The sequence below is a fragment of the Octopus bimaculoides genome, chromosome 10 (assembly GCF_001194135.2).
Source record: "Octopus bimaculoides isolate UCB-OBI-ISO-001 chromosome 10, ASM119413v2, whole genome shotgun sequence".
In the NCBI taxonomy this organism is placed as follows: domain Eukaryota; kingdom Metazoa; phylum Mollusca; class Cephalopoda; order Octopoda; family Octopodidae; genus Octopus; species Octopus bimaculoides.
Window position 1 is genome coordinate 6,272,928 of NC_068990.1, and position 14,966 is coordinate 6,287,893.

The following is a 14,966-nucleotide window of genomic DNA, read 5'->3' on the forward strand; positions in this document are numbered from 1 at the left end:
GTGTGCCATGAGACGATGGTAGGTGTATCGCAGTGTAACCTGAATATAATTTTTTTCTCCTTATACTTTTAGTTATATTTTGAAAAGAATGTAAGTGTACTTCAAGTGAAAAAAAAGGTTACCAAGCACTGGTCTAATATATTTAATTGTGTCAATGACCTTTGTCTAATTTAAGAAAATTAAGTAAGAACACAAGATTAAGTAAGTGTGAAAACATTTACTTAATGTTTTACTCTTGATATTCTTTACTTCTTAAAATAATTTGAAACAGAAGTGTCAGGAAGTGAAGCAAACATGGAAATAAAATATTTCTCATAACACAAAGAAACCAGGCTCAGCAGAAACCCAAACATCCAAATAGTAGAACAGCAATACATGCAATGATAAAAACACTATATCAAGAGTTGTGATGAGCTACAGCTCATGTATTAGATTTGTACTCATTTTAGCCTTGACCATTCTGGACATTGTCATGTCAGCATCTGAGGATAGACAATGATTTTAAAGAGATTATGGGGTTTTTTTTACTCTTGAGCAGCCTACATAAAATTGGCCATTAGCTAAACAGAACTCATCAAGATGTAGTCCAGCAACTATCAATGTTTGCTCTTGGTATTCATTGACTGACATGGCAAAGCTTAGATGTCCAGGAAACTGAAGTTTTCGAAACTGAGAGGTATATCTGTCAGTAGGAGTGAAATTCTGGGTGTAATTGCACCCTCTTTTTCGTGCATCCAATGAAAGTGGTAATCTTGACAACACGTGGCATAAACTTGCTAGCCATTTGTTGTGTGCTACAGCATAGCCTCACTACACAGCATTATTAGGGACTGCTTTTTAGCTGAAATCAGTGTGGTGATAGACCTAAAGGGTTCTAACTAAACTTTTAAATTCTGCTGGGTCCATGTCTATTGATTTGTAGGATAACTGTTTCCTGAAGCCAGTTGATGCTTTTGCTTAAATATGTTTCCTTTGCATTCAATCACATGATGCTGCAGGTTGAGAAACACCTTTGATATCAATTCATATGTCGTTTTAACCAAGATGGGTTTATAGTGTTAGGAGTAAGTCTTCCCTCTCTAACTAGTAACAAATTTTTGGTAAACTAACAGGACAGCTCATCTCCAAAATGATTGACTTTCATGTTTGTAAACAGTTTTAAAATTTTCATATTGGTCTAATGTGATGACAATTCAAGGCAATGGTCGTCAACTGAGGTTCATATGGCCTCTAGGGGTCCCTATAAGATTTGGGGCGGGGGGGGGGTCCACATCACAAAACTATAAATTGGGGATCCACAAAAGTAGTGTAAGGGCTCCTGAAAAAAGGTTGCTTTAGATGTATGTATTGCAAGAAACAGCAAAATCTTTTTCGCTAACATTTTACATAATTCATCCTACATGAAAAACAAAATAGGAATTTTAAAAAAAGTTTCTATATAACTAGTTTTTAAACATCAAATAGCTAGTGGGGTGGGTCAACCTGGAAAATAAATGACACATTTGAATTTAGTCCTGCTATATTAATTCACATAGAAATTATGAGTGTGCCTACTCTTGCTTTGTTCAGCAACAGTAGCTGTTGATGATGATAAAGATGAAGTATGATGGTATGAAAAAAGAGGATAAAAAACATGTATATATAAATTTATATGAATGAATTCAGTAATTGGAAAATTTTAGTGCACACAATGTTTGTGACTTTCTTCAACACTCATGCTAGCTGTGGTACCCAGTATAGTTCTTCAAAGAGCAACATACAATTGTTCATGTGTTCAGCAGCTGAGGAACACTAATCTATCTACTCAATGGCTGACATTAAAATTTATTAGCTGTCATAGCAAACTCCACTCACATTACAAGTTGTAATTGCATTAGGATGATATCTGCGAGGCATTTGAATGTTTCAGTTTAATTCTTAGCACAGTGACATTTTTATAATGTTCACCTTTTGTAAATATATCACCTTCAGTCAAGTGTTCAAGTAAATTCAAATTCTTGTTCAATTGCAAAGCCAATCAGCATTATTTAAATCTCTCAGAAGTATTACATCGTATCTCTTTTCCCAGGTGAAAGTTGGTGGGAGAACTTCACCAAAGTTAGAGTTCTTTAAGAACTAAATTGGATAATTGTATTGATTACCTTCACAATCATGGGAATTGATGTTTAAATATGACTGATTCACTATCAATACGTTGATAATTTCTTCATTTATAAAATCAACCACAGTATCAAGGCTTTCATAGACTTGTGTTTTCTTTATGAAAGAAAATGGAAGGAAGCTATAGATATCAAAGGAAGTTGTCACAATGCATTTGGTTCATTGAGACTTGAAAACATTCTCCTTTCTGTTCTTGTAGAGTATTTTGAAGAGAACGGTACTGTTCTTTTTCAGTTTGCAATAACTATTGATATTGTACTCTTGTGACTGAAACATTTCAAAATCATTGATCTGATGCATTATCTTGTATGCATAATAGTACATCCATATATGCTTTTGTTATTATTCATATCCATGAGAATTATACCCCAAACTTTTCTCCCCTTTTGGAAACATGAGAACAAAATATAATGAATCATAATCCTGATTAAAGTTGATCAAATTGCTGCAACCTTAATTATCATCATCATCATCATCATCGTTTAACGTCCGCTTTCTATGCTAGCATGGGTTGGACGATTTGACTGAGGACTGGTGAAACCAGATGGCAACACCAGGCTCCAATCTAATTTGGCAGAGTTTCTACAGCTGGATGCCCTTCCTAACGCCAACAACTCAAAGAGTGTAGTGGGTGCTTTTACGTGTCACCCGCACGAAAACGGCCACGCTCGAAATCATGTTTACATAAAAAACAATGCCATATTGTCAATCTGTTCCGAGTATAATGATTGCTATTTTAGCAGTAAAATTGCTATTTTAGCAGTTTACTGCAGTTAATAAATGACAAAATATGTCATCTGCAAATGTTCAACAACTAATTGTGCTCTGCAATAGCTCTGTAGCATAATACACATTTGTTGGCCAATCTGAATGTCAGTTTCATGGATGTGGATTTGGGTAAACAATGCAGTTTAATCAGAAGCAATAGTGAAGTTGATAAAAGATCATCTACAACACTTTGTATAATCTCTTTGTATAATCTCTTTCAACCCAGATCCCAACTATAGTTTGCATTGTTTAACGAGAAACTAAACATTGTGTCTTGATGAAATTCAAAGTTGTTCCAAGCCAAATTCAATGATGCTGGATATTCCAGCAATTTGAGGTAGCTTGAATTTTTTCTTTTGTACAAAACGTTGAAACTGGATTGTGTGAGCCATGTGTTGTTTGCAATTTTATCTGTAAATATGTTTGGCACTCCATAGTATGTGACATACATACAACACAGATGGTGCTTGTGTACTTGCAGGAAACTATCTTCAGAATTAGCTCCCAAATTCCTTTAATTTTTCTTTATTAGGAAAGTATAACAAGATGGTTTCATCACTACTCCCTTGCTTTATGTGCATTTTTTATGACTGCATTGTTGCACAAATTAATCAAAGATGCAGCATGGTCAAATTTCTGTTACAGGGTATTCTTCTCTGTTGGAATATTTGGTGTAAAAATATCTTCATGAGTACACACGAATTGCTTTTGTTCATATTTGCATGCTTCAATTATCATCTCTTTGTCTTTTCCATTTCTACTTTCTTCTCAGTCTCTCTCTCTCTCTCTCTCTCTCTCTCTCTCTCTGTGTATGCATCAGCAGTGTCTGTTTCTTTTCAGCTGTTTTTTTTTTCTTCTTTCCACTGGTTATGTTTAGAAAAACAAAAGTTGTCTTGATAGGTAAAAGATTATATCCTTCAACTGATCTTCAGGTAAATCTTGTTAATATTCAGATCCCTTATGACAATAGCATCACTTTTATATGTTTGTTTGATGACTATTGTATCATTGTTTTGGAGATGTTTTAAGAGTGGATTTTTTCTGATTTGGTAATATTTGGTCTGAAACGAATGTTTAAAAGGAAATTTGGAAAGGATATACTGGTTTATATGAGTATTTCTTCTTTTTGATGAAGTGGGTGAATTTTAGTTTGTTCCTTATCAGGGATTAATCAACATCACTATTTTTATTGATGAAAACCACAATCAATTATAATTTTTGACAGAATTCTGGGACAACCTTCTTTGATTTTTGATAGTTGACTGTTTGTGTAGGTGTTATTTTAACCCACTTGCCAAATGTTGAAATTCATCATTATATAAATTCTTTTTCAATATATTTATAATATTAAGGTCTTTTTTATTCAATTGTTTTGGAGGTTTTCTCTTGTGTTTTTCCTTTTTCCAGCATTTGTTGTCCTGACATTAAAAAAATTAATTCCTCTTTGTTTAGTATTTCCATTCTTGTTGACTTTTACTAAATGTGTGGCAAATGCTCAGGGGCAATGAACACTGAAAATGTACAGAAAACAGCCTGCGCCACATTCCAGGGGGACAGCTTCCGTTACCAAGTCAGTAGCGGGGGCGGTTGCTCTGAGAGTGTAGCTGCTAGAATAAGAATAGCCTGGGCAAAGTTCATAGAGCTCCTACCTCTGCTGGTGACAAAGGGCCTGTCACATGCACTATGCTTGCAGAGAAGGTCGGTTGTTCTGCAATACCACATACTATCTTTTGCTTTGCCTATTCTGTACCCTTTGGGCATGCATCCCCATTTTCATCCATCTCTTGTCCATTCCATACCCTCTCACACCACAATCGTTTATTCTCCTAACTGTTGTACTTGTTCTGTATTTTCTCATCTCTTCTACTCATCACATCACAAGACCCCCTAACTGAGAGGAAAGTACTAGGTTTGCACATATTGAATATTACCCCTCCCTGTTCCTCCACTACCTACATCCTGCTATTCTTCCAAATCATAAGCTATGTTGCTTGAGCAAGGAAGGATTGCAATGCTGGTGACTTTTATCCTCCTTCCCTGTTGCCATGCTCTCATGGAAATGCTTAGAAACAGGTGAGGGGCGGCAACAAGAAGGCCATCCAGCTGTAGAAAAACCTGCTTCAACGAATTTCATCTGACTCATGCCAGCATGGAAATGTGAATATTAAAATGATTGTGATGAAGAGGATGAATACACACACACACACACACATATGTGCTGTATGTGCAATGTGAGTGTGCATTAGTACAAAGATTTTGAGTGAAAAACTAGGCATTACGGGAATCAGATGTAGTGTGCAATAAAGAAGATTGTGCTGGTATGGACATATGATGAGTACGAATGAAGACAGCCAGATAGAGAAGTGCTGATTGTTAAATGTGGCTGGAAATTGCAGAAGGAGACTCAGGAAGGGGGTGAAGTGATTAAGGTTGACCTCAAGACCTTGATCCTGATGGAGGAGATGATAAAAGACCTGCCCTCATCAGCTAAACATATTGCACTCATCCACTCCTCTCATGCATTAGGTCTGCTTCTCCCACCACCCAGCTCCTGCAGACTACCAACCATGTTATTTCTCTCTCTTTCTCTTATCCTCCACCTTTTGACAGCCATATCATATTTACTATTCTTGTTGCTTTCCCCCCACCCCCACTCACTCTCTTCTGCATCCCTCTATCTTCCCCCAAACTCATGGTTTCTTACTCGTCTACCCTTCAATCTGCCTCATTGTCCCTTCATTCTCCTTCCTGTACAAACTTGCAAACCAATTCATCAACTCACCTTGTGGGACCACCTATGCACGCCATCACCATTATCTATCTATTGCAGCTCCTACTGTTAATTTTCTTTTCCTCTCCCCTTCCCCTACTAGATGTTAGTAGCTAGGCAGATCCTCTACAAGAACCAGCACTGCCCTCCTCTCATAGTTCAATGCCCTTATCCACTAGTATGAAGCTCCCCCACCTCTCACTCCATCAGGGTCTGTAGTTCTGTGAGCTGCATGGCAACCTCTATAGTGCAGGTGGCACAAAAAGAGCACCCCCATCAATGCTGTAAAGTGGTTGGCATCAGGAAGGTCATCCGGCTGCTGTAGAAACTATGCCAAAACAGACACTGGAGAATGATACAGTCCTTGGACACATCAGATCCAGTCAAACCATCCAACCCATGCCAGCATGGAACACAGGCATTAAATGATGATAATGATGATGATGATAATGATGATGATGATGATGATGAAATATATACATATAAAAGTGGAAATAGATAAATAGATGTGCTAAGTGTGCAACAAATTACCATTTAAGGTTATGGCTCTGGATAGTATCCACATGAAACATAAAACTCCATCTGCTGTGTGATCCAGGGGAACATGCATACAATATAAGGGTATTGTATAGTATGAACAGCACATGTAGCATGAGAGAATAACAAGAAGCAAGTTGTAGGTAATTTGTTTAGACGTTACTCTTACTTCAGCAATTGATAATCAAGATCCATGATTGATCTGGTCAAATATATTTTTGCTGCCTAATCACAGTTATATATAATTTGTGATTAGGCAGCAATCTGGTTGAATCATTAGCATGCTGGGTAAAATGCTTAGCAACATTTTGTTCATCTTTAGGTTCTGAGTTCAAATTTTGTAGAGGTCAACTTTGGCCTCCATCTTTTTGGAGTCGACAAAATAAGTAACAGTTGAACACCGAGGTTGATGTAATTGATTTACCCCCTCGCCCAAATTGCTGGCCTTGTGCTCGAATTCAGTTTTAATATATAATTTGTGATTATTCATCAATTTTGATTATCAATTGCTGAAGTGAGTGTAATGTCCATGAAAAAAAAAATATATACTAAGACAACTTGCTTCCTGTTATTCTCTCATACTGTATGTATGTGTGTATAAGTATATATATATATGTATATATAATGTGTATGTATGTGTATATATATATATATATATATATATATATATATATACACACACACATACATACAAATATATATGCATTCATATATACAAACACACATACATGAGTGTATGTGAGTGTGGTGAGTGTGGCAAAAACACCTAAAAATTATAAAACTTCAAAGAAAATATTGAAATGTATAAGAAAAAATGTACAAGAGAAAAATATATAAAAAATGCAAGCAAAATATGAAGAATTTTATATAATCATTCATAAATATGTGAATTATAATTGATATTGTGAAAATAATTTGCATAATTTTCTTATTAACATATTTGTATTATATTTGTATTATATTATGTTTTTGAAGTGGGTTTTTAGAGCTAAATTTTCCAAAATGTTTTGCATCTTGGAAGTTAATAAAATGACAGAACAGTAGTCGAAGTGTTAGTGATTTATAATCTGTTATTGGCCCTTCAGTGTGTATCTCACAATGAAATTTCAAAAGCCCATCTATAGCATTAACTGGATGTTATAACCAGAATATGTATTGTGTAACTGACAAGTATTTTGAGTTGTAGTACAGTGCTTGGCTCAAATCCAAAGATAAGTTTAATTCAGAAAGGATGAATTTGAATAAGTATATAAATGTCTTCGATTGCTTCAACCAATTGAACGGGTTACGGAATATGATTTTCTTCCGAATACTCCAAGAATTATATCACAATATCAACATACACGCACATGCACACAACAAACACGGATAATTATAAATATGTGATTTAAGATTTGCGGTAATATTCATTTTGAAATAGAAATAATTTATTGCATCAGCTGTTTTTCATAACTTTTCTTAGTGCTATATACTATAGGAATTACATTTACGTTTTTTTTTTTTTTCTCATAATTGTTATTTAAATGCCATAATTTCTTTTCAATGATTATGTATATAAGTTGAAAATGAAAAATTAACCAAGTTAATAATGTGGAAAACAAAATCTAGTACGGGATATCCAATACTGACAAAAAGCTGAATGACACAACAGTCCAGAATATAAAAATACACAGGAAAAAAGTTAACTTACCAGTAGATTGAGCAATTGAGGTAAGTTGAGTTGATTGCTTGATAAGGGATACTCGGTAAAAGTAGTTTCGCCAGAAGTTCTCCTCATTAATTCTTTCATCAGAGCGAGGACAGAAAAATTGAATGATTTGAAAGAAATTAGTATCTTTAATAGAATGATATAATATTTTATTTAAATTAGGTTAAAAAGGAAACCAATGAGAATGACAGAAAACTAAATGCAAGAACAATTTTTTGGTTAAAGTTACCAAGCTGGACAGAAATGATGGTTTAAGACCATACAAGATGTAAAAACCAATGCAAATAATCATAAATAACAATCACTATAAGTAAAAGAAACAGTTTATAATTGGTAAGTATTCATTTAATTGTGCCATTGCTTAGTCTTTATTCTTTACAAACACAAGAAATATGTCTGCTGAACCTTTACAGCAATGAGAAGAATCAAACTTATTAATCGATTGACCAAACAGTGATTAATAGTGGTCTACAATATTATTTTGCTCCACTTTATGCATATAAAGTATTTGAGTGTGCAGTGTCATTGTAAAGTCCTTCTGCACTTTTAGATTTGTCTGGCAGAGTTAATCAGGGAAAAGGATAAGTAAAATTATTTAATTTTTAAATGGATTTATTCTTGAAATTATAAAGTTTCAACATGTTTCATGAGTAACTTTAACAGAGTTGGGTCTGTTGCAAGCATTCAGACCAAGGTCCTGTAAGGGTTTATCATGAACTCATAGTACAATGACACCCTCTGTACTTTGTAGATACCAACTAAACCCACCAGACAATTCTCTCACATCTGCAGACAGTCATCCAGCCTAGAATTCATACATCACGCCATTTGTACAAACAGTACACCCTATCCTTCTCTGACACTCAAATCTCTCAACTTTGTTTATATTTCATCTCTGCTACCCAGACTACACTCTTCACTTTAACTTTACTCTGAAAGTTGGTGTCCAATGTAAAAGTCAATTCCACTAACCCGGCTTCTCACCTCTCTCATCTGGATATAAGCAACAAAGGCTTTCAATTACTTTGGCTCCAAGACTTAGTCACCTACTCATTCAAATATTTCAGCCTTCTAACATCTAACCATCAAAAAAATCTTTGACCATATCCCTGCCTATATTGAGGACATCTAAGTTACTTCAATATAATATAAGATAATTTCATCATTAACATCATTGCTTTAATATCCATGCTTGACTGCATCAGACGAAAATCACTGCGGTAAAATTTTCTGCAGCCCTTCTTGCCAATCCTTTTTCCAAGTAAGCTAATATTTTGCTGAGTCTTTCAGACAAGAAGAGCACAATGACTAAACATTTTTACAGAGAAAACTTCAAACAAGCAACATTGTTTGTATGGCAGTGATATTTGTTTGCAATCAACTTGCAGTCAAGGCAAAGAGACACAATTGTCATACCATCTGGCCTTCTACCGTCCCCTCAGTCTAGCTCCACTGGCTTGAGCTGGCAAGGGGAATCTGAAGCGTCTAAGCCATGCTTTATGATCTTGTTAAGGGTGGCAGGGCATAGAAGGTGGCCAGTAATATGCTGGCATGACAGTGGACGGAGACCGAAAGAATCCACAGTGGATCCATAATGGCATTCGTGAGGCACACAGGTCTGGAGGCCAAGCGTCAAGGAAACGATGTGCAAGCAGTTGCTCTCAAGCCGAGTGCTAGTTGCAAGTGTATGTCTGCATTGAGCAGACAGTGCTGGTCGGCACACCAACTTGTCCATAGGAGGAATTACTTCCTGGAAAGTTCTGGGGGGCAAATTACTTCGTGGAAAGATCCAAGGTAGGGGAGGAGGGGAGGAATTAATTTCTGGAAAGTTCCGAGTATTCCTGAAAAAGTTCCAACGTGGGGAAGAATTACTTCCTGGAAATTTCCAAGGATGGTACTTCATGGAAAGTTCCGAGAGTTTCCTGGAAAGTCTCGAGGATGAGCTACTTGCTGGGAAGTTCCGAGAAATTCCTGGAGAGTTCCGATGATGGGACTCCCTGGAAAATTCCGATGACTTCTTGGAAAGTTCCGGGGACTTTCTGGAAATATCCGAGGCGTAGCTGTTACAGATCATACCTAACCTAAAACGATCACAGCCACATCATCCAAACAGGCTGGGTGAAACCGGGTTTAGCTGCTAGTATGAATATATTATATAAAGGTGCTGTGAACAAAAAGTAAACACTGATAGGATTTCTCTCACAAAAAGACAAAATGGTGAGCAGGTAGAATCAACAGAATGTCAGTAAAAATGCCTTGTGATATTTTTGTAACTTTCTACATTCTGAGTTCAAATTCCACTCGGGTAAACATGCTTTTCAGTTCATTTATAGTGACCTATAATAAAATATCAGTCAACTAAGGAGTCAAGGGTATCAACTAAGCCCCTCCTCTCCAATTTGCTGGCCTTGTACCTCAATCAGAAACCCATTTTTTTCTTCACAAAAACTATCTTACAATACTTTTGAAGTATCAGTACTAGATCCAATATTTGTGATACTTGACAGGGGAATGGAGGAAAAAAATTGTTGATAACATCAATTTGAATATCAACCTTAGAACAATGTCAAACAAAGTTGATAAGAAGAGTAATTTAATTCAGAATGTAAAGTGACAATGTATTTTTTCTAATCTTAGTCTCTTAGCATACACACACTAACACAAGGTAAACACACATATAGATTCAAAGACTGGCCCCCATCAAAACCAGGTTTATTTTTTCTAAACTTTGGCATAAGGTTTAGATAATATAAGGTCACTTGTAAGTAACCCTGTATTTCTTCTAAACCTTTGGCATAAAGTTTAAATAATACAGGGTTACTTGTAAGTGACCCTATTAAAAATAATGAGCAAAGTCGACCAAGTTGGGATCTGAGCTCAGGATGTAAAAACACATAAGTAAGTTCTGCAAAGCATTTTTTGGGGTATGCTGTAATTTAAGTAGATTTCTTTTAAGTAGGCATAAAAACACATCAGAAAGAGTAAGTACACAGTCAATGATTTAATCCCAGTAAATATAAGAAGGGTCTTTAAAAAACCTCATAAATCACATGGAAATATCAAATTATATACTCCCAATCTTTACTTTCTAACTCCCCTTCATATCCCTTTATTTTTAATAAGTATCATGATAATAGGCACTTCCATTTTCTCAATGTCACAATTCCAGCTTCACACTCACTCCTTATTTCCTACTACACACTTTGAATTCACTTCCCAGTTGCCTTTCCATCATCCCTGATAATTGCAACATTTCATTTCTCAGACTCAATATCGAATAGTTTTGCCTAATCTTTTTCTCTCTAGGGAGAACTTCTTTCATAATCATGTTTTTACTCCAGCTAAACCTATAACAGCTTAAGCTGAACATCCTTTTTATTGCCCCCAATCCCTTCTTCAACACCTACTCAAGGAAATCAGAGATAGACCAGACACTGCTCTGAATCTCTAGATTAAACATTAAAACTCTCTTAGCTGTCACACCCCTTCACTTTCCATCACCAGCCTGCTTAACTATAGATATACTTACTGTTTGGGCACCAACTCAAACCTCATTTTCTGAAGTTCAGGGTCTTCTTGTAGAGTTGCCATTGCAATTGGATAGACAGTATCAAAATCAAAACTGAACTGAACTCCCGCAGGAGGATTTCTTAGGAAATTTCTCTTGTCCTGTAAAAAACATAATAGTAAGGCAATGAGATTTGTGAGAAAAATGATATTTCATACACGCTTACTTAAATAATGTTTCAAAAATCTAATCATAAAAGCTTTTTTTTTTACATATAAATGGGTTTTGCATTAGTAAAAAGGTTAAAGAATAAAGACCCCCTTCAGTCATGAATGACCATGGGATTGCACCTAGAAAGTTCCCCTCCAAGGTAAAAATCCATTTCTATATTTATTGGTTATCTTATTATTAGGTGAATATTTAATTTTATCCTTATACCCAGCACTGGCCAGTGCTGCATTGTAATACTCCGAATGTGAATTAAATATTCTTTCATTAGCAAACAGCCTGGACATTCTATTTGATATGCTTTTCATAATAGTTTTTAATACCAAAGGTGGAAGATTTGAATTTCTATTTACATATCTTAGATTCTCATTTGGTTTATGGAATGGTTCAAAAAACTGTGTTTAGATTAAGAGTTACATCTAGAAAATTTACTACTTTATGGTCTTTTCAATAGTTAGGAGCAGTTTACTATAATCTACTGCAATTTCCGACAAGGAAAAGAGTATCATCCCTATATAGACCCTCTTCACCACCTGATCTGGAAAAGAATGCAAATACCAACAAGATCGGTGACCTGCGCTGAATCTTTGATTCTATTGTTATATCAATACAATCAATCCTATCCATGGCTTGTTATCATAATCAATTATTGTACTACAGGCTGCTAATATAATATCAATCTCGTGTTTGTATAAATCAGAGTTGCATTTGGCAAATATAAGTGCCTTATTAAGTAACATTACTTGTTCCAATCCATGGCTCACTTCCTGCATTCACAACACTTCATCAATGAAGAAGAAGTGGAAGTTTCAGTGAAGAAGTTCTTCCCCTCAAAGATCAAGAACTGGTATTAGTGTGGAATCAACGAACTGGCAGAAAGGTGGCTTCAAACAGTGCAACACGATGGACTCTACTTTGAATGCTAAGCTGTTTTTGTTGTAACTTGATGAATCAAGCAAATAAATTACCAAAATATAGCAAAAGTTTTGGTCGACATAATATAATAGTTAATAATTCTCGAATATCTAAGAGTGTAAGGCTAAAGCCATAGTGGTTGGTAATAGAAGAAGAAGGCAAAGGAATGGTTGTATAAAGGGAATAAGGTTTTAGAAAATTTGCTCATAGGTTGTATAAGGTATTTAATTGCTTAAATGTGGCTACAGTATTGGAGTGCCAGATTGTAAGAGAGATCGAATTTTAGATTACATCAAATAGCTCACAAATTCAAATCTGTTGCACTTATTTTATTGTTTCCTGGCAGAACACAAACTCAGTTCCCTTATCAACAATGAGAGCCAGCTTGTGCTAAAATGTTATCTGTGATAAATTAGAAGCTTAAAAGGGATATTTATCTCTCATCTACTTAACACTATCGAACTAGAGATAAGTGCTGATACTTTAAAATCTTTCAGGAATGAATAAGTATTTACATATAGGCTATATCTTCAAAGTGAAGGTGCACTGCTCAGTGGTTAGAGCATTGGACTCACAATCATGAGGTAGTGAGTTCGATTCCTGGACCAGGCTGTGTGTTGTGTTCTTGAGCAAGACCCTTTATTTCACATTGCTCCAGTTCACTCAGTTATAGAAACGAGTTGTTACATCACTGGTGCCAAGCTGTACCATCAGCCTTTGCCTTTTCTTTGGATAACATCAGTGGCATGGAGAGAGGAGGCTGATTTGCAAGGGCAACAGCGGGTCTTCTACAAACAACCTTGCCTGGGCTTGTGCCTTGGAGGGGAACTTTCTAGGTGCAATCCCATGATTCTTCAAGACCGAAGGGGGTCTTTACTTTTACCTTTATATCTTAAAAGAAACATATTTCCAAGGCAGAAATAACCCGTGCGCGTGCGTGTGTGTGTTCCTTATGGATTCGAAAACTGAGTTGCTGATTTTGACATCTGAGAGATCAAAAGATTCAGTAATCTTTTAGCTACCAAATAAAGTATGTTTCTTGCATAACTCTTTTTTTTACTATGAAAATAACCTTGAAAACAAGGTCGCACAATTTTGAGATCCTTAGCTAAAGGAGGCAACTCTGCCTGAACAATCTCTATGTCTTAGATAGGGCATAATGAGAAAATGTTTAAAATACATGGAATTTTACCAGGGAATGAAACTTTGAAAATATACCATCAACTTTATTAGTATTATTTAGTAGATAATCTTTTAATGTGAAGTATGTTTGTCTGTGTTTTGTTTAGCCCAGAGTTGCCTCTGATGTAGCAGACCCATCTCATAGTTTTTTCTTTTTTTTTCCCCCTGAAATACTGTAAATCTGTCTTTCTTTTGATGAAAGGGTGTGTTTTAAGAGAGATTTGACTGCTATTTGTAGTAGCTCAAGTTACCACAGAGACACCACTGTGTGTGTGCATGTGTTTTGTTGGGGTGAAAAAAATATTTTCTCAGACTATTTTGCACAATAATCTTTTAAGAAATCTGGACATCTTTTTTACTGCAAACCATTCAACTTCAAATTACAATTGCTAATTGTTGGCAGTCAAGTGACTGAGATGTACATACAGTGTTATCATACAGAGTGGAAATTCAATACAAAGTTTTGAACTCGTTACCTTGTGGTTAGTAATCCATTACCTTAAATCTGAAGAGATTAAATCTTTAAACATTATTTTACGAGGTTTAGTCATTCAACTGTTGCTACGATGGGGTATCACCTTCAAAAATTTAATTGATCTTACAGACCTCAGTACGTTTTTCAATCTGGCATTTATTTTATAGATCTCTGATTGATGAACTGCTAACTTTGAGATATAATGGGACACAATACTCGATTTAACAACAAATGTAAACACACACACACACACACACACACACATTAGGTACAAGAATGACTGTGTGGTTTGCTTCCCAACCACATGGTTCCATGTTCAGTCCTTCTGCATGGTACTATAGGGCTTTCCTATAAGTAGGTTATCTCCCTTGGCTAGGCGGCACTCCATGTAGATAATTAAACTTCCGGAGGCTAACCCATGCCATTGTTATTGTTTTACGCCTTATCATGAATATAAAGCAGCTTGATGATTCAGCTATCGAAGTACTTACTGTGCCTGAGTTAAAGGAATATTTAAGATTATATGGACAGTATGTTACTGGAAGAAAGGCGGACTTGACTGAAAGGTTGAAAGGAATAAAAATTTTGTCGATGAAGAATGTCAACAAAGTAAATTCATCGGACGATAAGCCTGAAGTATCGGACGATACTTCAGACAGGAATAAGCAGAAGCTTATATCTCCTCTCGGTGAAGTATTGCCTGATCTAAAGATCT

General features: G+C 35.7%; 1 protein-coding gene across 2 annotated transcripts in view; it reads right to left on the reverse strand.

Moving 5' to 3' along the window:
* The window catches only part of LOC106882330 (synapse-associated protein 1), a 66,480-nt gene that overhangs the window by 24,417 nt on the left and 27,097 nt on the right, over window positions 1-14,966 (reverse strand). For both annotated transcript variants that reach the window (XM_052971020.1, XM_052971019.1), the window contains exons 4-5: window positions 11,473-11,612; window positions 7,926-8,017 (exon numbers count right to left, since the gene is read on the reverse strand). In XM_052971020.1, coding sequence (XP_052826980.1) covers window positions 7,926-8,017; window positions 11,473-11,612 — 232 coding nt within the window. The remainder of the gene's footprint in view (window positions 1-7,925; window positions 8,018-11,472; window positions 11,613-14,966) is intronic.